Source organism: Pinus tabuliformis, chromosome 2_1, assembly GCF_031772625.1.
Source record: "Pinus tabuliformis cultivar Carrire ecotype Pingquan chromosome 2_1, CPIR1, whole genome shotgun sequence".
Classification (NCBI taxonomy): domain Eukaryota; kingdom Viridiplantae; phylum Streptophyta; class Pinopsida; order Pinales; family Pinaceae; genus Pinus; species Pinus tabuliformis.
This window is the reverse complement of record NC_142299.1, coordinates 209266350-209291839: the sequence shown is the minus strand read 5'-3', so window position 1 is coordinate 209291839 and position 25490 is coordinate 209266350. Positions and strand designations below refer to the sequence as shown.

The 25490-nt window shown below is 36.9% G+C and overlaps 1 protein-coding gene across 1 annotated transcript in view; it reads right to left on the bottom strand.

Moving 5' to 3' along the window:
* LOC149199484 (auxilin-related protein 2-like) overlaps positions 1-22688 on the bottom strand; it is a 58312-nt gene extending 35624 nt beyond the window's left edge. The window contains 7 exon segments of the mRNA XM_089402458.1: positions 7529-7618; positions 8171-8236; positions 8497-8594; positions 8765-8903; positions 9019-10112; positions 10115-10731; positions 21811-22688. Coding sequence (XP_089258584.1) covers positions 7529-7618; positions 8171-8236; positions 8497-8594; positions 8765-8903; positions 9019-10112; positions 10115-10731; positions 21811-22397 — 2691 coding nt within the window. The 5' untranslated portion in view covers positions 22398-22688.
* Positions 22689-25490: the final 2802 nt, after the last annotated feature.

The window sequence follows — 25490 nt, the reverse complement described above, 5'->3', positions numbered from 1 at the left end:
ACAGGCAGTCTCACTCAATTATTTCTTCCAATGGTTATCTAAAGTGGGCTGCAAAGTTCTACTAGCTCGAGGACCATGTGCATCTGATGGAGAGGAGGGTGTGACAGTGAAATAACTTTTGATATTCATATCACCTTTCTTTTTCATTTTACCCTTACCATTTTCTTGAATAGACTCCAAAGAGGGAGGAACATATCGGAAGGGGTTGGATGCATCAGTAAAAGGGATAGAAGAAGAACCCACAAAATCAAAATGCGGGTTGTTAGCCATCATTTGTTGTATACTCCTCTTCCTCCCAATTTCGGCCTCTAATTCTTTTTGCCTAGCCTTTTCTTCTTTAAACTTCTCAAAGTTGTTTAACAAATCCTTCCCAATCTCCCCAATTTTTGGTGATTCACATGGAGTAATTTGGCCTCTAATCCCTGCCAAGTGTTGTTTCAGCCTATTAATGCCCCCAGGACCTTCCTTAATTTTTCTATGGCAAAATATTTGACTATCAACCATTTCAAGATATGCCCAAGCAGCATATTTCACTCTAGGTGTCATTTTTTCACTTGGAAATCGAAGGAAAAATCTGAAAATGAAAACAAAAAAAATAGCACTGCTTCAATGTTCATTTCTTTCACAAAAAACACTCTTTTCAATTTCCAGATTTGCACAAAAAATAAATAAGCAAAAACAGATTTTTAGAAGTGAAAAAAATACCTCTAGGCACAAACTGCCTCCTCAAAATTCCTCCAACAAACCAACTCCTCAATGTTGCTCCAATGGCTGCCCAAGAAGCTCCTCACTCCTACTACAATGCTTGCCCAAGACTCCTCACTACTACTCCAAAAACAAACTCCACAACTCCTCACAAACTCTCACTCAAATTCTCACTTAAATGCAATGAGATGGTTGTGAGGAAATGAGAGGGGTTGGGCAGGTTTTATAAGGTTTAGGAGAGGGGAATGGACCCCAAAGAACCCAAAGGCACATTACAGTGGGCTTTGGGGTCCCCAAAAATCAATTTAAAAAAAATGTCGCGGAAATGAGTTGACTCGCAGCTCTTACCGAGTCGGCCGAGTTGACTTGGTCGGCTTGGTAACAACTCGGCCGACCGGTCTGGTTCACTTGTTGTTTCGACCCAACCACCATCTGACCTGGATTGACTCAGTCATTTCGGAGTCGATTTGGTCGGGTCTTAAAATAGAGCTTCAAACCCTTGAGGTTGTTCTAAGTAGACTTCTTCTTTAAGTGAACCATGTAAGAATGTGGTATTGACATCCATTTGATGCAGGCTCCATCCTTGATTTGCAACAAAGAGAAATTATGGATCGTATAGTGGTGCATCGAGCAACTGGTGCAAATATTTCATCATAGTCAACTCCTTCCTTTTGAGAAAAACCACGAGCCACAAACCTTGCCTTATATTTTTTTGCACTTTTATCAGCTCCATGTTTGATCTTGTAGATCCATTTTGAAGTGACCACGGCCTTGTCCTTTGGTCTAAGCACCACTTCCCAGACATTGTTCATCATGATCGATTCCTATTCCTTAGCCATAGCATCTTTTTGTACCTAGTACTTCACTACTTTGAAAGTGCAAGGTTCAGTTTGAATGATATTATGATAGTACTCATGGCAGCTATCCTTGATACCTAGTGGGGGCTTCTTACTTTACTGAAATGTCCCTCAAGGAGCAACATGATATTTAGCATCTTGAAATGTATCCTAGAGCCATAGTGGTCTTTTCTTTTGAGGTAGAGGGATCACCAAGAGGTGGATCAAGTGGATCCATCAGGCCATCAAGATCGAGCATGGGCTCATCCATCAGAGGTTCTTCTTGTTTTTCAGCGGCATAATCATCCTTCCTTGAGATAGGGAGGCCCCTTGCTTTCCCGAGGGTAGTGTCTTCATCAAAAGTAACATCTCTACTCATTTCCACATCACTTTGACTAGGTACATAAACTTGATATGCCTTTGAATCTTCACTATGTCCAACAAATACACATTTCTTCCCAGAGAGTTCTAACTTGTTCCTTTTCTCCTTTGGTACATGAAAATATACAGGGCAACCAAAGATTCTAAAATGAGCAACATCAAGTTTGTTACCAGTGAAGACTTCTTCAGGTGTCTTGAAATCCAAGCTTTGATGAGGGCTCCTATGTTGAACGTACACAACAGTCTTCGCAACTTATCCCCATAAAAACTTTAGTAGATCTTGGTCATAAATCATGGCATGGGTGGCTTCCATAATAGTTTGAAATTTCTCTCAGCAACTCCATTTTGTTGTGGATTATATGGAACGATTGTCTACCTCTTAATACATGCCTCTTTACAAAAGTCATTGAATTCATTAAATTCATACTCGATTCCATTATCTGTTCTTAATGTCTTGATCTTCTTTCCTGTATGATTCTCCACCAAGACTTTGAAAGAACGAAACCATCTAAATACTTCATCCTTCTTCTTTAGGAAATAAATCCAAGTCTTGCGAGAGAAGCCCGCCACAAATATCACATAGTGTAAGTATCCTCCCAACGAAGTCACAGGCAAAGGACCAGCCATATCAGAATGGATCAATTGAAGAATATCAGATGTCTTGCTTTCACTAGAAGGCAATGGTCCCTTTGTATGTTTTCCAACTACACAACCTTGACAAATTCCTTCATGATTCATATGAAACTCGGGCATCCCTATAACCATCTTCCTTACACCAGGTAAGGCTTTGTAATGTAAGTGAGCAAATCTTTGGTGCCATAGCTCACATTGAATAGAGGTATCATTTGCCAAAGCTCCCAAAGGACTTCCACCAACTTGATAAAGACCATCAACCCTAAACCCAAGAGTAAAAGCATCTTTAAAGTTCCTATGCCATGCACATACCTTTCCATCAATGAAAGCTACTTTGAAACCTTTGTCTTCCATTGCAGAAATAGAGACCAAATTCTTTTTCAAATTGGGCACATACAAGACTTCCTCATGATGTATGGTTTGTAAATAGTTCAAGTGAAGAGTAACAATTCCTATCCCTTTCACAGAGTAAGTGCCATTATCTCCGAGAATAATATTTAGATTAGTCTTCCTCTCAACTAAATTTGAAAGAAACTCCTTATAATGCCTGCTCCACTATCAATTAACCAATGATCCAAGGTGCCCGAAGGAGAGGCAATTGATAAAGCAAAAATAATATAATACTCATCTTGTTTTTCAACAACATTACTTTCATCATACCTAGCATTTCTTGATCTTTTGGGGGGTCAATTATTTCCTTCTCGAGCAGCAAGAGCATTCCTTTTTCCCATGTTGTTAGACCTATTGTTTCTTAGATTGTTATTATTATCCCTGAAGAGGATTCTTCTTGTTAGGACACTCTCTAGCATAGTGGTTGAACTCGTTGCAATTGTAGCATCTTCCTTTGCCTTTTCCTTTGAATCCCTTCTTAGATCCTTGACCCTATCTCCTTGAATTAGATGGACTAGCACCATTCCTCATTTTTGCATGTGCAGAGAAAGCAATAGGTTCATTTCCATTGTAGGACTTATCTCTCTCCGTCATCCTTATTTCCCCTTGAGTGCATCTAGCAAATAGTTCATCAAAACCAGGTATCCTGTCATTGTTGAGAATGGTGGTGACAAATGTTTCCCATGGTCTTGAAAGGCCTCCAAGAGCAATGAGGGTGAGTTCCTTGTCAGCAGTAACTTCTCCAATAGATAGCAGATCATTCTTCACTTGAGTTATTATCATGAAATAAGCTTGTATAGACTCCCCCTTGTCCATCTTGATATCCCTTAACATGTTCTTGAGAAAGAGGATTTGATTTGCATTGTTGACTTTGAATATCCCTATCAACTTATCATACATTTCCTTGGAAGCTCCCAAATCAAAAATATAAGAGATTATATGCTTTTGAATGGAGTCAACTAATATTCTCTTAGCTTTGAAGTTTGACCTCACCTTTCCTATACTTCGTTCTAGCAACAGCAGGTGCATTTGAAGGAGGCTCCACCAATTTCCCTTGCACATAATCCAACACTTCATGTTCCTCCAAGGTCAGATCAAGTGTCAACTTCCAAGCATCATAGTTTGATTTGTCATTGACCTTATCCTCTGTCTTGAAGTAAGAGATAGAAGCCATGGAAACTTGTCTCAATAGACCTTGTCCAACAGCAGCAAGAATTCCAAAAGTGATAGCTTACTTCTTCCTTGGGATTTATCTTCACCTTAGCTCTGATACCATGTTAATTTTATGGTATGTTCTATGCTTGCAACAATTACTTCAATAATTTATTAGCCCAATAATAATTTCACTTTAGATTCCAAATAGCAATCAATTAGCATTCACCATTAACAGTAATTGTAGATAGAACATCAACAATAATATGCATAAGAAGACAAGCCAAGACAATATACACAGAGATTTAGGCTAATGCTAGGGCAAAACCCCACAAGGGGGTAAACCCAACCAATTCTTCTTATTGATTAATATCAAATGTCAAGCAGAGAGAGAAAAATCCAATTTGTACAATGATGATAAACAAGAAGCCCAAAACTGATCCAAATTTGTCACTGTCAAATCGACAATTCTGAAGTTTGTCAACAGCAGTCAACTTGCCCTAACCAGTCCAGTCAACAGTGGTCAAACTCCAATCAAACGTCCTCAAAAATTTCAGTCTAGTAGCCCAGTCAATGCGACCTCAAGAGCTGATGAAAGTAATGCCAAAACAGTCCAGAAATCAGCGGTCAAAGGAGAGAGTAAACACCTGTCAGATCTGCGGTCAACCTGAGATCAGAGCCTGCGCTCAATGCAGGTCAAACTTAACCAAAAGCCTCGGTTCCTGTGTCAGAATGTGCAGCCTGCCCAAACATATATCTCCACAAAAATCGCAGCAAACAGTGACAAATAAGCCTCAGTCAAATCTGGTCAAAGGTCACTGCAGAAAAGTCAACGCAGAAGAACAAAGATGCCCAGTCCACCCTTCACACGTGTGAGAAGAATCTGCTGCCTCAGATGTGTACGAACCAATCAGAAGAGAGAGAATGTGATGTGTGATGAGGTGCCAAAATGAGGACATATGTTATATTTATAGCGGTTGGCGTGGAGAGAAAAGACACGTCTATTCATCACTGGGTTGACTTGAACATGGGCAAAGAGGCACTTATAGGTGAGCAAAATTTATAATTTTTCAGGTGAAGAAGAATGCCATCAAGGGTGATCCAATGGAGGGATGATCCATCAAAGGAGGGGCTTCTAGGATGGAGAATTAGCCCCTAGTTGCACTCTTTAACATAAAACGATGAAAACAAATGATTCTCCTTTATCTTTCATTTTCATCCTTTTACATAAATTTTTAACATTACCATTAATTGACTCAGGATGTTTGAGAGTCGTTCTGACATCATTGGATTTCATATGGACAAATTATAAGTTTGGATTTCAGGATCGGGGGAATCGCAACATTTCCATTGGATTCCGTGGCATACGAGGGTATGGAACTAACATTCAATCAAGAGCACAAAGCCCTCTATATACTTTGATGTTAGTAGCATTGACTATTCAACTCCTCTAACATGACCCTAGTAAAAATATACCCATCACTCAAACAAAATCTCGTTTTGATATGTGAAACTATTTCTATCATATTTGAATGCTTAGAGGGTGATATTGATGATGAGATCCCAATACAGCCAATGATTTTGATGATATGTAGATATTTGTTGTAGCATGATTTTTCTTACACTAGAGACCATCTAGAGCCCCTTTTTTGGTGAATTTTTGGTTCAGAGATGTATTGCACTAAGTGTTATTTTGGTTATATCCACTCTTGCTATATAAATGAGAACTCTTGCATATTTGTGTATAAATTATTTAAATTCATGTACAAGCACATGAATATATATGTCTTTTTAAATATGAATGTTTTATGTATTTTTTGGTCAACTGGTATTTTGTCCGATCTTTTTCCGGTTCCCAGTTTTGGGGTCAACTGGTTTGATGACCAGTTCATTTCTGATAACATTGATGTGATATGCCCAAAACGCATCCAGAGCTTTTGTATACTGGTGGAAGATAAATGCAACCTTAAGCAACCTTTGGGCAAAAAAATTAAAATATTTCAACCCTAAAAAACGTTTTCAAAATACATAATCTACAAAAGTTTATGGCAAACACTATATATGCAACAATCTTCTGAAAACAAACCTTCTCATTGCTGCATAAATCTACAAAAACTATAGGGAAGAAACATCTTTTCGAGGTGAAAATAATAAATAACGAATGGAAATTGTTGCCCAATTGACGAAAGACCCATTGCCAGCAATCAAACACCAACTTTCCCCTTTTCAACCATGCTGACACACTTCTCTCTCTCAGATATGCAAACAGCAAATCAAAATGAGCAGAAAAGGTGATCAAAGAGTTTTATTTACATTTTTTCATGCCTTGGTGAATTTTTCAAAAGAAAATTGCAATTTTTCCAATTTCTATAAAAAGCCAACTTTTTCCCTCTGATTTACCGTTTCATCAGTAACTCAGTAAAAAATCACCAAATTGTTGATCGATTGACCATTGTTCTAATAGAACTAAATACTACTCTTGTGTTGGCGTCCTTACTCAAAAGCAAAGTCACTATGACTGTAAAGAAGTGGATAACAGGACAACCCTATCAAATCCATGTTCTGTGTTCATTCACTCTTATCTCAAAATTGAGTCATTTGTAAACACTATGGAGACTAAGACCATTCTTCCATGATCAACAGATGCCTATATAACAATAGATATGAAACCTTACAATTTGACCTATTGACAGTGCTTAGCAGATGCTTTCAACTAGGCATATAAGCCTTCTTAGCTTTAATCCTAACCATCTATATCATATGCATTTAACAAAACGGAATGCTCACATTCTTCTACTTTCGTTTTTGCATAAGACCAAACTGACCTATAAAACAATGAACATTGATAAGTACACTCATGGGCTAAGTCAATCAACAAACATACCCGAAGAAATACAACAGATTCAACTCATTGTAGAAAATACTCCCTGAAAGAGACATTCAATTCCTGCACAGATCAATACACACGCATCTTCCTGCCACAAGATCGATGCATGATAATAGGATGAATTGATAAACAAAATCAATGATTTAGCTCAACACCAATAACTAATTGGATAAAAGTATCCCAAAGAGAATCAAATTGGTCGTCTCAAAATGGTGTGTATGTCAAAGAAAGGAGATTTTAAGTTTTCATCCAACATGACAGTATTATTCTCTCTTTCTCATGTGAGTATTCTCCCAATTCAATTTTCACCCTGCCCAGAGCAAACCATAATGAACTGGAAACTCTTCACACACTTGCAACCTTGAAGCATTACAAAGCTTCCTTCAAAACAAAACTTTAATCTTGTCTCAATCTCAAATTTATGTCCTACTCACTAACCATACTTCATGCCATGACAGCCATTATGAAAAAGCATATTTCTCGCAGAAAATGAAAGAAACCAGAGAAAACAGAATTCCGGATAAGGATTATTCATGAAACCTACATATTGTAATGTTGAGAGCAATGCTCTCAAATTTCCTTCTTTCCCCGCTGCCCACCGCTTAATATCAGCATCCAATGTTTCTGCAAATCTCTGCAAAGCAAATGGGGTAATGTAAGTGCCTTGAACTGCCTAAAAACATCGTTATGATACTCTTCATACAAAGATTAATGCAAAGATATCTCAACAAGCAAAGTAGTAACACTGAAATGAAATGAACAGATTTTATCTACGAGGATGTAATGCCTTCCAAATCTGTCTGAATATGCAGATTCAAGAGAAGAACCCCAACATCAAACAAAGCAGAAAAATGATAATTGCAAAACTATGTTGATAATTCGAGATTACAAAATGGAAGTTCATAACTTCATATGCTTGCTCTTTTAATCCATCTAACCAATTTGAAGGATTCCCAAAGCCAGCTATGGCAAAGTAGATGTTAGTAATAATGCAACAAATGACTCATTACTGTGTAAAAATTTAACATGATGTATTGTAAGAATCCATCCTCTGAAGATTAAACAATAACAGAGTTTTAGTGAAGTTAAGTTCACAGAGCCCCCCTCCCGTTTCTTATATTGATGCCAAGTAAATTGGGCCAAATCAGAATCCAAATAAAATGCTAGAGAAAGATCATCATCTTACATGTCTCTCAGCTTGATCTCTTTGAGCTTGCAAATCACGTTCATTCTTTTCAGCTAAAGCTTTGCTCTGAAACATCCAAAGACGAATGAGATAGAGATAAATGGGAAAAAAAGTTTCAATCATAGCAGTAAAACAAGTTTTTGACTTCAATCATGTGACAGACCATTATCATTCGTCTTCAAAAAACATTGCAGGATTGAGACGTGGTAAAATATAACTTTAAATTCCTATGTTACTGTCAGAAAAAGCATATTAATAAACTTATAAAGGGGGGTGGAACTCTCAAACAAATGCACATCTCCAAGTGAATAACCAATACACCATACCGCACGTTCAATGGTTCGCTGATGTCGGTCCAACCTAGCTCTCCTTCTCTCTTCAGTTTCACCTTCAAATTCTTGAAACTCTTCAGAGGATGGTACAGCTTTAGAAGCAAAATATATTTTGGTAAGAAATTTGAAAATGTTCCTAAATGGTGAGAAGATAACACTTGACATGGAAAAAATAACAAACTTATAAAGCCAGACAAGCTAACAGAATATTTCCTGGACTTAAAAGATATATCTAGTGGATGTTTCATCTTTTTTCCCTTACTGAAAAGAGACGTTAAATCATCAGCCACGTTTGTTGGTGGAGTTGTTTTCCTAAGGCCTGGTGGTACCCCTGCAGGTGGTCTCCGAGGCCCTTCACTAGAAAACCCCTTGTTTTGAACTTGTGAAGCAGAAGTGGGATCCTGCCAAGAATGAAACCTTGGTGAAATTTATGCTTGATGGATATGTTAAAAATATAATGATAGAAAATGCGGTAAGCTAAAAACAATGACATAATCAAAGTTTTCAATGCCTCACCGGAGCAGCAGGTCTTTGTTTAGGTGCACTGTTTGGTCGATGACCCATACTAAAGAAAGAGTCAAAATCATTGTCATTTCTCCTTTGCCTTTCTTTTGCTGCAGATGCTCTTTCTGCAGCACGTTCTCGAGCCTCAGCATTTGCTCTTTCTACTGCAGCACGCTCTGCTCTAAGCCTCACCTCTGTTGCTGCTCTTTCTACAGCAGCTCTCTCTGCTGCCATTCTTTCCCTTGCTTCTGCAGCGGCTCTTTCTCTTGCCTCTGCAGCTGCCCTTTCAAAAGCTGCCCTCTCTGCCCGTTCCCTTGCCTCCGCAGCTGCCCTCTCTGCAGCTGCTCTCTCTGCACGTTCTCTTGCCTCTGTAGCTGCCCTCTCACGTGCCTCTTTGGTTGCCCTCTCAACAGCAGCTCTCTGTGATTTCTCGCGTGCTTCGATAGCTGCCCTTTCACGTGCCTCTTTGGTTGCCCTCTCAACAGCTATTCTGTCTTTCTCTCTTTCCCTTTCTCTCTCACGTTCTTTCTCTCTCTCCTTTTCTATTCTCCGCCTTTCTCTTTCTTGATCCTCTTCTCGCTCACGAGACCCCTGAACTGCTCTTTCTGCCCTTTCTTTTTCTTCAGAGGCTATGGCCTCTTGTGCAGCAGTTTCCTCTCTATCTTGTTTTTCAGTTTCCCTGGTTTTAACCATTGTTGCTTCCCTTTCCCTCTCCTCCCTTTCTCTCTTTCTTGCCTCCTTGGCCTGTCTTAATTTTGCTTCAGCCTTCTCCATGGCTTCCTTCATTGCAGCTGCTGATGCTGCTGCTGCTGAATTACCATCTATATGTTCTCCATTTGATGGGATTTCTTGTTTCCCTTGGGCATGAACACGAGATCCACCCATCGCAAAGTCTTCAAGTTCTTCAATGGATGAAACCACAGATGGTCTATCATCATCAAATGCAGATTCAGATGATCTTTTAGATTGAGCTGGCTGCGCGTAACTGGAAAACCGGTTGAAGTTTGCTGCAGCGGATGCCTCTACCTTAGAATCTGAACTTTTCTTTGAAGAGGGTCCTTGCTTGATGACCAAAGGAGGGGGTGGCCTTGACGGTGGGGGGCCAATGTAGGTTCTGTAAAAAGTACAACCTCATCAACAGTAATCCAACTGTCTTTGGCAAATTCTGTACTATAATCAGACTTGCTATGTGGATCCCCCTGTGGATTCAAGTCACTAGAAAAATCTTCATGCAGAGAATGATCATCTCTATTTAAAGTAGATTTTATAGAAACATCAGCAATACCACCAGATAAATCAAAATCTGCCATGGGAGGACTCGAATATATCTTCTCGTGATTTTTCTCCGGGTTATTAACAAAATCTTTCTTTACAGACTTGTTTTCTACTGTGTCCCTGCTACCACTTGTCTGAGGAATGGAGCTTTGGCTTGTCTTCAATGGACTTCTGTCTGTTCTAGACTTATTTATTGGCGGTGCAGCTGAGGGTACTGTTTGTGAGAATCCATCAAAGACATCATCAATCCCTATAGTTCCATTGCTGAAAGCCTGTGTATCAGTCATACTTGCAGACTGTGTTGGCATACTAAACTCTTCAAGGGGATCATGAAATGTAGTGGAGGATGCATTTGATGAAAATGACTCTGCATCTAAAACAACAAAAGGTTCATCTGCAGGTTTCCTGGAAGAATCAATGGGATGCTGCAGCTTAGTGTCAGTACTGCCCCTGTGCAACACATTCCAAAAATAAGTAAGACATGTAGTAAATGAGGAAAGGTATAAAAACATACAACAAAAGGTGTCAAAGCATGAAAGCAAAGAATCAATAAACAACAAAAAATTTCCTTTAGGATATCACTGGATTTTCTCTTCTTTTTTTTATTATTACTATTATTATAATATTGGAGTAAGTATAAAATTATGTATACTATTAATCAACAGAGCAAAGCAAAACTGCCTATTGCAGATTAGGTAATCCTGTTGCATCAATCTTCATGACGGAGCTATAGTAGGATTCAATTTTTACATTACAATTTTTAATTTGTTTGTTTAGGATTTCTTGTCTATGTAGATTTGATAACAAATCTATATTCATTGCACAGCCACAGATGATAGTCTTTTGAAAACTAATCTTGGAATGGCACTCAACTTTGCTAGATGCAATGAAATTAAGATTTCCGCGCCGTTTTTGTAAATTTCAGCACAACTTATCTTGTTTCTGAGCATGGAAACAGTGTACTATCTCAACATGTCTTTAGATAATTGCATTCTACCCCTTCAATCAATAATAACAAAATCATATGTGGAACTAACATCCCAATGCACAGCTAGGTGCAATTGCCACATTCTTCACACATCCACCTAGAATAAGTGGATTCCCTTTCACTCCATTTTCAATTCTGAAAAAGGACACATCCTCTGAGCCCTGCATGTCATGTGTAACACACAGGATACATGATGCCCAAGTGTCAGAAATGGATGGGACATGTGTCTAATGCTCAGGTATCACATGTGCTGCATGTAGGATATTGATGAAACCAAAAAAATTCAGAAAGTGTGCAAATGTGTCCTAGTGTGTCGATAAAGGTGTCCCGATTTCAAAATATTAACATCTTTATGAACATATGTTTTTACAAGGGAAAACTTATGAGGAAACTCTCAAACACTATCCTGCATTTAGGGATGGTATCTAGATAAAACCTGTTGGTGTTGAATCCTGATTACTGAACCTAAGCCAATGATAACATCAAGTGAGGCAAGCAACAGAGGCAGCCAGCCCAAGAAATAAATCCTTAGACCTCCTGCATGAAGATCAAAGCACTCAACCAAACAAACAAGCCCATTGGGATATCATTATGTCGCAAACTTGCACATTGGACTATCATTATGTTTAATATATATATTTTCTGAGGAAAACCTTGGATCTACTTATTATACTCTTGGCATGTGTGTTTACATTTAAGATGGTATTGCTTGCATATCTCGCACTTAGAAATTTTTCTTGGTAAATTCTAGGTAATCTTGAGCAAACAATGAAGTGAATTACCTTGTGATTCAAGTTCTTGTTATTTTACATGGATTTACTTATTACGGCCTTGATTAAAGCAATTTTAAACCCTAACTCACAATCCATGACAACCTCCTTTAAGGTTGTTCATCTATCTCTCTAATTGATATTTATCAAAATTTCAAATCAATAATTCTACTTAAAATAACTCATAAAACAAATTTGGAGATTAAGGTCAACCCAAGTTTCATCTCGGACTTGCCCTGAGTAAGCATGCAACTAATTTGCACTTGAAATCATATCATATAAGGTCAATTTGTGTGAGACAACTACATCTCTTATGATACATTTGGCTTAAAGTTGCTTCTTTTCCTAGTCACTCCTTCTAAGTGGTTATTTTCTTGGGATGTTAAACAAATTATTGTATAATCCGAGTTCTCTTTCTTGCATATTTATAAATCAGATTTGGCACTAATCCACTAGTTTCTAACTCAATATATCTAAGTGGATCATTGCTATTTATGCTATCTATCTTGAAATATTATCTTAACGCAATAAATCACCTATTTGTTGGAATCCATATCTTTACTTCGCTATTTTGTGGGATTCACATACTGAAGTGAATCTTTACTTCATTGATTAAATCATTAATTAATATTTAATTAAGCCATATTATTAATAGACTAGGGATACAACCCTTAGCCTTTAAGAGTCTACCAAAAATGACGGGGAAAATGTGTTGAGGTGATAGTGACACAATTTCCATCCATTACTCTAAAGTGCCTTCTGTCGTTGGACTTTCCACTTGGATGCTAGTTTAGATAATAACAAGAAGCATTATCTATGATGATTTGAACAACATCCTCCCCTAGTGGCATAACAATCTCGTCCAAACGTTGCAATAACAAAATGTGTTGAGGTGATAGTGACACAATTTCCATCCATTACTCTAAAGTGCCTTCTGTGGTTGGACTTTCCACTTGGATGCTAGTTTAGATAATAACAAGAAGCATTATCTATGATGATTTGAACAACATCCTCCCCTAGTGGCATAACAATCTCGTCCAAACGTTGCAATAACAAGTTTGCATCTTTCACCTTATCATATGCATCAATCGATTTTGCAACCATGGCTTCCTATGGCCAAGAGACAAGGAAATTTCTTTGGTATGGTTTTTTCCACGAGTGCATCCATTTGACAAGATGGTGCATCCCATTTTGACCTGTATTGAACTAGTTTTCGAGACTAGGGAACGATGGTGACAAGCGAACACGTCCTCAAAATGACTAGAGTGCACCCCTAAATTGTTTGGGGGATGTTGTGTGTGTGTAAAGAATATTAAAAATTCAAATTCCACCAGAAACATTTGTAGTTGTCTCAAGATTGTAAGCATAACAAGCTATACCATATAGTATTATTCATAGCCCTTACACTTGCCAATTATGAAAAAACTTGTGCAATTTTAAATAAGAGTAGAGTGGCATTCCATTATTGACCACTAGACATGAGCAAAACGTACAAGTGCAATTATTTGCAATTTAGAATAAGATCTGCGAAGGGTCTATGAGATAAAGAACTGTCTCTACAATAGCTTTTCTTCCTCATATTTCTTGTTAATGATGATTATATTAAAACATAAATGTCATTCCCTTCTCATAGGTATTGCAAACTTTTAAAGTAGTGTTGAAAACCAGTATAAAACACTATAGTTGTATAAAGAGATTACATTCATATTTTAGATTTAGTAGGTGATGGAATAGGAATCTATTTAAACATTTTGTACCTAATCCAAGTCATTGTTATAATATTGTTTTCACAATGCATGAGCGATGTCATACGGTTTGGCCTTGAGGTTCAAAATTCATCAAACTAAAAAAAAAATCATTTAGGTTCGTTAAACTTGAACAAATTCAACTTGGTGTATATTCAAAGCCCAACACAAATTTCAAGATGAATTTTTCCCAATCTTTTACTAGGTTCAAGGAAAAAATCGGCCACACACATTCCCATTGCACCACACAGTATTACACTCTCGCCCTGCTACTTCTACATTTCATTCTTTTGCGCTCAAAGCTTGAACCTTCTTGACTACAAGTTTGTAACTATCAGCCTGCCCTCTCCCACTCAATCTCAAACCCTCGACCCTCACATAGTTACATGAAAGTAATGTCATCGATTTGTTTGGAAGTGGAACCCTGCTTAGCAAACCATGTGGGCATGCCCTCTCTAGCTCGAGCAGCAAGCCACCAATGATGAATCCTTGAATCCTCAGCCTCATATTGCTAATTTGCTACAACTGTGGGCTTGGGCTTGGGCTTGGACTTGCTAATTAATGTCACAGACGATTGGATGTTATCGTGATTAAGTTATTTATGTATGTTTATTGATCACGATCCTCATTCATATATGTTTTAACCTCATATGAACTTCATCAAAAAATTCAAATAATTAATCATTGTCGAACTCGAATTCAAACCAAAACCATGTAACATAGTGCTTGAGGTTGGGATGGTCGAAGCATTGAATTTGAATGGCTCCTGGAAATCCACGCACAATATGTAAAAGCTGAGATAACCCAAAAATAAGAAGAACAAAAGAACCACAAGGATCAACCCTCTGAAATGTTGCATTTCCTGTTTCTTGACATCGAAACTTTGCTTGCTGTAATGTTGCTGCTGAAAATAAAATATTTGAACACCCAAATTGAAACCTATCATACAAAACCCATGCTGCGAGCTGCAACTTGTACAACAGATTTAGATTCAGTGCAATATAAAAATAATGGTTAGTAAAAATTATCATATTGTCAAATCATCAATGTCCATGATTGTCAAAACTGAAGACATATGTCTAAAATATCTTTGACATCTGCCAAGAAAATCCCTGAAATCTGCCCAGAACATCCTTGAAATCTGTCAAATACATCCCTGAAATCTGCCAAGCACATCTTGGGGGCAGCCAGCAACAAGTCCCGAAATCCCCAGCAGTTTGGGGACATTTCCTAAGGATCCTCAAGTACCTGAAATGCAGGTACACAAAATACGCATGTTTTTAACTTTTTTGGGGGAGGACAGGTCCCCGTGCAACATAAAGTTTGACCCATGACTCTTTAAAACCCTTCCAAGTATTCATCTATGGACAAAACCCTTAGATTTGTCAGACTTGGGCATGAAAATTAAAATTCAGGTGACTCTAAAATCTTTGGTTTAGGTTTCCCAAATTTTTATACAGATTTGGCACAAATTTCAATGGTTATTCAAAGGATTAAAATAACACCCTACAGGTCACACCCATTCTAACTGATAAACTGTCAATGGAGGGAGATCACGTGTTTAGAAATCTGACAGTGCAATCAATTTGATGAGGAGATGTGATCTGCAAGCTAATACATGAAAAGGGCCTCAGCATTAACAAAATCAATGAAGCCAATCGGTTCTTTGATGTATGTGCAGGGTACAAATCAACAAAGAATCGATGAGTTACACGGGCAGGTTACAAAAGTCAACAAGAGTTACACAGGTAGTTTATGGGAGTTATGGGAATCAACATGAATTAGGCAAGGGCAGTTATCAGGTTATACCTGGGTTCTTGTAAAGTTAGCATTTCAAATGACAAAGTGACCTGTATTTTTAATATTTATATTATACATATTAAAAAAGGGGTTCAATGCTATTATAAATTTTATCAATTTGGTGTGTGTATTAATAAATTTCACATATAATATATAAATTTATCAATATATTACATAGTTATATTATTTATATATTTTGAAATTTTGAAATGGCAACTAGGGCCAAACTCCATGTGGGTCATCTTATTAATGAAAGCTGATATTTTTCTTGGATCCCTCTCATTGAAAGGTGTACGATTGATCTAAAGATCATCTGATTCCGATAAGTACTCATGGATATATGAATTTATTTGTGTTATGGGACAATTCGTCAAGGTCGGCCAGCAAGCAAATAAACCCCACTTGTGCTCAACGTTTTAGTATAAATACAGGTGACCTTCAAGTCATTTCAACACACTTGGGATCTCTTCCTCTCTACTTGTCTTTGGGTTTTAGTAGGAGGAGAGATCCTAAGGAATAACGCTGCCCTAATCTAGAGGGCAAAAGCCGGAACTGTCGAGAATAGCCGAGAACTGCCGGAACAGCCGGGAAAGCTGATGCAGAGGGGAAAAGCCGGAACTGCCGGGAAAAGCCGGAACTACCGAAACTGCCCGAACTGTTGGGAATAGCCAGAATAGCCGGAATTGCCGAAACTGTAGGGAACTGCCAGAACAACTGGGAACTGCCGGAACAGGCGAGAAAGCTGACACAGAGGGTAGAAGCCGAAACTGTCGGGAACAGCTGAAATTGTTGGAACTGCAAGAATTGCCGAAACTACCGGAACTGTCGGAACTATCGGGAACTACCGAGAACTGCCAAAACAGCCAGAGCATCTGTCTCTGAAGGAGAGCAGCATGCAAGGGACAACTAACTAACATTGGGACAATTGTATGGTACTTAGCAGCAAATACACCAAGCATGCAATGTTACAGCTAGCATGCAAGGGACAACTAGCATGCAATGTTACAGCTAGCATGCAAGGGACAACTAGCATGCAACAGCAAGCATGCTAAGGACAACAAGCAAGCAAGATGCAACCAACACATAGGTCAGTATGGCACATAATGCAATACATTGATGGGTACAGTCATGATTAGTGAAGTGTGATGAGATGCAGCATAGTGATGATGGGTGCAACATGGTGCAGCACAGTGAGGTGCAACATGATGACGAAATGCAACACAACGATAGGCGGAGTCACCTTGGAGAATCAATTGAAGCAGCATGTCTTCAACTGATCTCACGTATCATCTTCTTATAGATGATCTATGCTCTTATCTAGATAAGTCAAAGTGTTGACTTCCGTTGTAAACGTACTATCTCTCTCTCTCTCTGCTTAACTATTGAAGAACATATAAGAAGAATTGATCAAGGGTTTCCCCACATTGGGGTTTGTACCTGGCTAGCGCCACATCTTGAGTCCTCTTGTCTTGGCTTGTCTTCTGCGATTTATGTTTATGTTCTATCTGCAATTTACTTTAACGCTGATGTGATTGCTAATCTGGGAAAGATATTGAGCTAACTGTGAAAATTGAAATAAATTGCTCTAAGCATAGAACATATCTATAATTAACATATATAGTCAAACTTAATGGCAAACCTTATCCCAACCCCATCACTAAATTCAAATTCGAATCAAATTTCATCCTTGCCGAACTTGAACTCGAACTGGAACCATGTGACATTGGGTAGTGGTAAGGACGGCTTTCAATGAGCCATTCTGATAGAATAGGAACATCAACTGGTAAAAATCTCCAGAGATAAAAGCCAAGAGTCTTCTGGACTTTTCTTAAAAAGTCAAGACTACTGAGATCTCCATTTCAAGTCCCAACTTGCATTTCATCGCTGGTACAAAGCACTGACTTGGGGCTTTAAGTATTGACAGTCTTTAGTCAGTCTTTTGGGATTCAACTGCGTTAAAAGTCATTCCTCTATGACCATTTCCATAAGAGGTAGTCGTCACTGACTAATTTCTCGTGATTTTTGAATAGTCCACTTAGCACTCATTGCATCGGGTGATGCTCACAGGGGTGAAGAAGTGGGATTGAAACTAGTGAAATGAATCGCATAGTGTCAATCATCACTTCCGAGGCTTGCACCCAATAACCAGGACTTCCCGGGAGGTCACCCATCCCAGATCGCCTCTGGCTCAAACACGCTTAACTGTGTTGTTTTCCCCACAATCAAGCCCACTTAGCATGCTACCCCATTTGCAAACCTTAGCAAGTATTGTGCCTCATGAACCATTCAAGTAGAGCTCCCTTCACTCTTATGTATTTAAGTATTGAAGGTCTTTCGCAGTGCATTATATTAGATATCATTTTTTGGGATTCAACTGTGTTAAGAAAGTCATTCATCTAGGACCATTTCCATAAGAGGTAGTCAGTGGTAACTGACTAATTTCTCATGATTTTTGAATAGTCCACTTAGCACTCATTGCATCGGGTGATGCTCATAGGGGTGAAGAAATGGGATTGAAACTAGTGAAATGAATCACATAGCGTCAATCATCACTTCCGGGGCTTGCACCCGGTAATCAGGACTTCCCGGGAGTTCACCCATCCCAGATCGCCTCTTGCTCAAGCGCGCTTAACTACCTCAGTTACGACTACCTCTCATGGAAATGGTCATAGATGGATGACTTTCTTAACGCAGTTGAATCCCAAAAAATGATATCTAAACTTGGGGCTGTTAATTTTGAACCATTTACAGCATATTAATTTCACAAAGCAATGCAGCAACCATAGGTTAAAAGGTCCATTAAAATTGTATTTGCACAGACTATACCTGATATTGGATATAACCGCATGCAAAACAGTTCAGTAACAGGATTCTGACAAGCCGTCTTATAAACTTTACATTGGAATATGGCAACATGAAATTGTTCATCACCCAACACTTTGCACTGGAAATTATTATGCTGACTGCAGCTTAGTTTCATGGATAGAGTTACCTGTGTATTCAGTCCTTACTATTGAATCATCCGACACCAACAACTTTGTTTCAAATGAACACAATCTAGAAAGCTATAAACAACATAAAGCACAAATGATTTAGGAATATATGCCCCTGCAACATAAAGCACAAATGGTTTAGGAATATATGCCCCTGTTTTGGGTTCCAAACCGTAGTTATGCCTCTTATAGCCTACTATGACACAATTGAAGACACCAATCTGCTACAAGCAAGAGCCAGAGTCTTAAATATTTTTCAGAGCCCACAAATATAACAAGGAAGGCAATTACCAGGGAAACTTGAATTCACGGCAATACATATAGCTTACTCTGTGAAGCTCCACATATAATTTTTAGTATCTATCAATAATTAAAATACTATGGTGTTAACTCTTATTGAGGTGACTTTGCTTCTGATGGTTACCAACATACTTATCAGTTGTTTGTACACAGCAATACATATAGCTTACTCTGTGAAGCTCCACATATAATTTTTAGTATCTATCAATAATTAAAATACTATGGTGTTAACTCTTATTGAGGTGACTTTGCTTCTGATGGTTACCAACATACCTATCAGTTGTTTGTAAGATCCTTAATCCTTAGTGGTCCCACACAGGACCCAAGTTGACTTAAGTGTAGGTTATTGCATGAAGAATAACCATAACAGATAGGATGACTTTCCATGAAAAAGATGAAAAGTCAACTGAGTCAAAATAAAGAAGAGACACTACTTTCTAAACGACAGATGCTAATATACATATCTAGTTGCTATAACACGAGTCCTAGAATACAGCATGCTATCTCTCCAAGAAAATCAGCAAGCCTATTTATATCTAAGTTCTGCTTTGTCTGAATTCCATATTGTTCAAATTCATTTATTACTCTGTCCTGGTTTGGCAGGATCTCACATTGCTCTCATGTCAAGCAGAACCATATCTTATGTTCTTAGATGGTATATACTATAATATTAGTTACACCAGAACTGCTCTCGAGAAATGGGAAACCCGTCCCAATGGTTCCCGTGCTCCCAGGAGCTTTGGAACTGTATGGGAACGTTACCTTTTCAGCGGGAGCTGCAATGGGAGCTGGGGAAAATTCCGGGAGCTTTGAAGACTGTTTTTTTTAAGTTCCGGCGTTTCCTGAGATTGGGGAATACAAACCCTGTAGAGAAATATGCTGAAATGCCCACAAAACATGAGCCTATGTTGAAATCTTCACAGGAAGAAAAGCCAAAAACATCCTTAACACCAATATCTTTAATTGAGAAGCTGGAGCAATCTCATGATGGGTTAAGGAAGCGTGTGACACTTTAGAGAGAATTTTTCGGCGAAAATCACAAGGAAAATCATTTGTCGACGCGTTTCGAACCAACCAGTGTGGTTCATCGTCAGGAAGCGTGTGACACCTCAACCTAAGGGCCAGATCTGGGATGTCATGCTGATGAGTATTTCTTTTGCTGTTTATGTTTATATATGGCAGAATATTGTGTGTGCATATTGTATGTGGTAGTCAATGCTTAAACATTAGAGTTGTTTTTTCTCTTACGAGAACTGATAATGAACTTGACATTTTATATATATATCTATATATATATATATATATATATAAGGGAGAGATTCAGGGAATATATTTATATATAAGAGAGGTTATATATTTATTATTTATATATTTAAATTGATTTTAATATTTGAATATTTTGATTCAGTATTAATTTTGATTATTATATAAATTATATAATTAAAAAATTATTTTTAACTTTTATATTTTTATTTTTTATTATATAATATTACCTCTCCTAATTAGCCATTTCATGTAAATTTTGGGAAAACCTCTAGCCATTCCGGACACCCTTACCTAAGTTCCCAACATTCCCACAAGTTCCAGAAACTCATGCAACATATAATAATATATAATAATAGGTAAGCCTATTTAATGATATTATTAAAAATTTGCTCTTAGGAATGCTGCTTTTACAGGTATGATATTTTTATGGGATTACAATTTGGTCGGTAAAAGAAGTGCAAGGATCCCTAATTAAGGGAATGAATTGTAGTATCTCATTCAGACAGATAAGTTGTAAGCATAAGCCTTTAATGAAGAACAGGATTTGTGGAAAAGCTGTCTAGGAGTTTCAGCAAATTTAGCTCCATGAATATTAACCCATTATTTTGATTGAATCGCTCAAAATTCTGTACGTTGTTTCTATGAAATCTACAACTACATACGGATATTCCAAGGGATTTTCAAAAAATTTGACAAACTTAAGTCCAAACATTGTATCAAAGAATATGATTGTTTTTCAACTCATTTAATAGAAAGGCAGTACAATCATAATCAACGATTTTCTAAAAAAATGACATTTGCCAAAACTTAAGAACTGGCAACAAAGCCTAGCCAGATTCCACAAATTTAATCGCCAAAAAGGCTATCCATACACAAAATTCTGAGATAACGGAGTTTTAATTTAATACTTAAAATAAATTTCTTATGTCAGAAATTTAAGATAACAGGGTGGTTAGATTTTTAACCTACTCTTAATTATGAATTTATTTGCCGCAAATGTGATAGCATAAGCTTAATTTTCTTTGCAAAACTTAATGGACTTAATGGCAAATGCTAATTCTCATTCAGTAGTTTTTCTTCTTTAAGCTTCCGCTTTACCTTTTACCATTTAGGTTATAGAAGTTCCTCTGGTACTCCTACAGTTTGTCACCGTTGATTGTACATTTCAGTCCCATTGACCTACCTTTTTGGTCAATCGAGGCCATGAATAAAATTATCGCTTATTAAAATTATCGCTTCTTTTCTCGTCTTTTCTCAATGGAGAACGTTTTCCTAATTTCATTTTTTCCTAATTCGAGCAAAAACCAGCTTGTTAGACTCAGATTGTGAAACAAAAGTATGATCATTTTTCTCTATCATGAAATCGTAAACGGATTACATACTTTTTTATCCGACAGAAGAACGTTACCACAATTCTAGCTAACAATAATTGCTATAAAATTCAGATTCATCACAAAAAATAAGAGCAGACGGATTTCATTTGTAATAAAATGTGACCGCACTTTTAAAAACAAAAATGTTATCAATCATCAAAGTGTACAACAATATATCAATAAGGATGAATTTCAATTGCAAGGTTATCAAACTTTAATAAAAATCACAACAAAATGCAATAGAATTTTAGCATTTCTAAAAGAAGTAATCAATTTTATAAATGAGATACTGACCTCGGCTTCGCCGGTTCAGTGTAACCAAACCCTGGGATTAAATCATCAAATAATGTCTCGTCCCTAGACGGCTTAGTGTTTACTGGTGCTTTATTCTTCCCTAAATCCCCGAGCAGATCTTCGAAAGAAGCGGGAGCAGGGCTTGGGCTCGCAGACCTCATGCTGAAAACGTCATCGTATGTGACCGTAGTGGATGAGCTCTTCACGCCCTGTACGCCCCCGAAAATGTCATCGTCGTAAACAGGGGCATCGTAGACGGGAACCGGTGAGGGTTTGCTATTCGGAGCCGAGAAACTGTTAAAGATATCATCGTAGCCAGTGGTCGTATGAGAAGAAGGGTTTGTGGACTTCGGCAGCCCCCCGAAGACATCGTCATATGCGTTGAAATCGGCTGTTCCTCTCTGATTTGAGCTAAATATATCGTCAACATCATTCACAGGTTTTGCTTGGTTCATAGACGAAGATCTGCCGTTGAGATTGAAATTAAAATTGCTGCCATACGTGCCCTTGCTTGATCCCATGGGAGCCGATTTGCCCTGCGGCCTTAATCCATAGTCCCGCTGCAATATGTTCGAAAAATCCTCCATCTGGTCGCAGATCTGCCCCTCGACAGGTCGCTGGATCGAATCTCAGACCGAACACCGGCACAATCTAAATAAAAATAGCTCAAATTGGGCGATTTCAGGGTCGTTTGAAGCTGGGGGACCCTGGCAATTGAAGACCAGCGAGACAGATTTGCGCAAATATGAAGGATTTCATGGAAAAACCAGGACGGATTGCAGCTACCTGAGATTTAGCGCTCTCTGTCTCTCTGTGGAACGGCCTCCCCTGGCAGGCCAAATTCCGATACAAAGGACGGTGATGCTGGATGACAAAGATACTTAGAATTATAAAATTTGAACGCGCTTGAGTTATAATCAATTTTTACCTCGGTAAACGATTAGTGTAATTTGTTGTAATTTTCTTTTCATTGTCGCGTTAGTGACCCTCCCATGTGGGTCCCTTTGGTTCCTTTGTATTAATTTTTTTAATTTAATATTTGTTTGTTATTTTTTATTATATTTTTCCTTCTGGGTGTCCTTTAAGGGGTGGACTGGGTAAATTGTGTTGTTTTGCGTGTTTATTGGATTTGAATTAGTCTTTTTAGGCCGAAGCTACGATGAGATAATTTGGGATATGTTGTTTTGTTTTGTTTTAGAATTTATTAAAATAGTTGGTATAAACAGAAAATTGAGATAGTTTTAATTTATAAGAAGTTGAAATGTTATGTGATTTAGATTTATTAAAATTATAATATGATATTTTTTCAAATATTTTATTAATAAAATTGTAAATTATAGTATTTTAGGATTAATTAAATACATTCTTATAGATCATAAAAGATTTTAAATATATTTAAAATTTATAATATATATATATATATATATATATATATATTATAATTTTATAATTTAGGTAATTAATATGAACATTATATATTTTTTTAACATATTTTAAATAAAATAATTAAAAAACAAATTATAATGTGTTAATTGTATTGTGTATCATAATGTATAGAAAAATTTTCGGAAAAAATTATATTGAAAATTTTGGTCAATGCATTTGGAACCTGTGGTTCACCTTTAGTATACAATGAAACACTCACTGGTTCGAAACGCATCGAACCAAAATCTTCAATATGATTTTTTCCAAAAAATTCTCTATATAATATAATATGGGTCGCAAGAGCTTAAATTGGAGTATTGTGTATCATTTCATTTAGTTATTACTTTTCCATTAAAAAACTTTTTTAATAACATTAAAATTTTGATCAATGCAACTGTTTTTTTTTAATATTAAAATTTTAAATTTAATATTAACAAATTATTATTTTTCATAATTATTATATCCAAGTTTTTAAAAGTCAAAATGGGTTAATCTTAAGAAGAACGTGAAGTGGCTCTGGCTTTTGAATTGTTTGGTTAGTGATATATAACACAATGAACCACTCTTTATTATAACTATCATATCATAGAAAGTCAAATTAACTCTCACAAAAATTAAAAAAATCTTGGTTAATGGTAAGAAATCTTTTAGGTTGTATTTAAATTATTTTTAATGAGTATAAAGAGAATTTTGTTAATATTTAAATGTTTTAGGCTGGAAGGAAAGGGAATTTTTTTTTTCATAATTAAGAAGAATATAGGTATGCTTTGGGTTTAGGTTACATTTCCAACAATATTGCTCAAACCTATGTCTTATATCATGGTTTGAGTCAAATTGTGAATCTCGGAATTCAAGAGGTGATTGTTTTTGGTGATTCTTGGAATATAATTCACTATTTATGTTGAGGATCTCTCCCCTTGGATACAAAGTTAAGTCAGATTTTCAAGCAGATTTATCAATTACATCAGTATGTCCCTAAGAAGAAATGTCTCCAGTTCTCATATCAAACAACTCCAAGGTTGATCACATGGCTAATTTGGGGTCAATGCTAAATCAAGGTGAACTTTGGTGGCAAGGGCAAAAGGGGTGTGTCTCCCTACCTTAATGGTTAATCAGGAGACTCAAAAATCAAATAGGAGGAATAGTTCCTCATGGTTTAATGTCACGTTTTGATGCTTTGTAAAGTTTGGTTTTTGTTAGGTCAATATTGGTGAATGTACAAGTGGAATGCTAAAGATATTGCACCATTGTTTTCAAAAACTTCAATATATACTCCATTACAACCATATCCACTAGTTTCAACTGCTTATGTAAATCATATATACACTAAGCTTTGACTCAATGTCTTTTAATATAATAGCTACTCTCGGTTCTTGTTTTATATATATATAATTTTAAAATTTTAACTTTTTTAACACTTAATATTTTTCAAAACTAATTAAGTAACTTTTGTTAAAAAAATTGTACATTTAAATGGATGAAACTGTTATTTTGGGTGTATAAATAGATTCAAAGCTTTTGGATAGCTCTATTGTAACGAAAATGTGCAATAATGAGATTTAATATTTGCAATCTACTTAATAAAAAATTATTAATGTCAAATTTTAGACTAGAAATTCCAAAGATAAGAAAGGTGAAAAAATGAGATGATAATGATAATTATGGACTTCTATAGAATAAATTTATAGGCACTAAGCAAAAATCACACCCCCTTATATGGATGGGTGTGACTCGACTTTGAGGATCTAGTTTGCACCCCAATCAAAGGGACATATGTAAACCCAATTATATTTGTATAATTAGTCTTGTCAATCCATCTCTTGGTTGAATAAAAATGTGTCACTTAGTCCAGTGGAGCATACAGTTTTGGATAATTGTCCACATATCATTTGCTTTTTGTAATTTGGTTGCTCTTAAACTGCATTAACTAATAACATTTTCTACCACATCAAGATTGAGATATATAACTAAGAGCGGGGCTACCAATTTTCCATCCTCAACAAGAAAAAAGTCATTTCATCACGTATTAAAACAACTGCAATAGAGAAGTATTTGATATTGAAACTCCTTTAAAACCTAGCATTTAGGATATGATTATAACATATACATTCTTTTCCCCGCGATAGGTGAACTGTAACTCCATTTTGAATGTCTATGACATTGATTAAAATGCAAGTGAAGCGGGGTATTGAGGGTCCCCCTACCTAGCAAAAACGAGATAGGGGAAAACATACAGGCATTAATGGGAATTCATG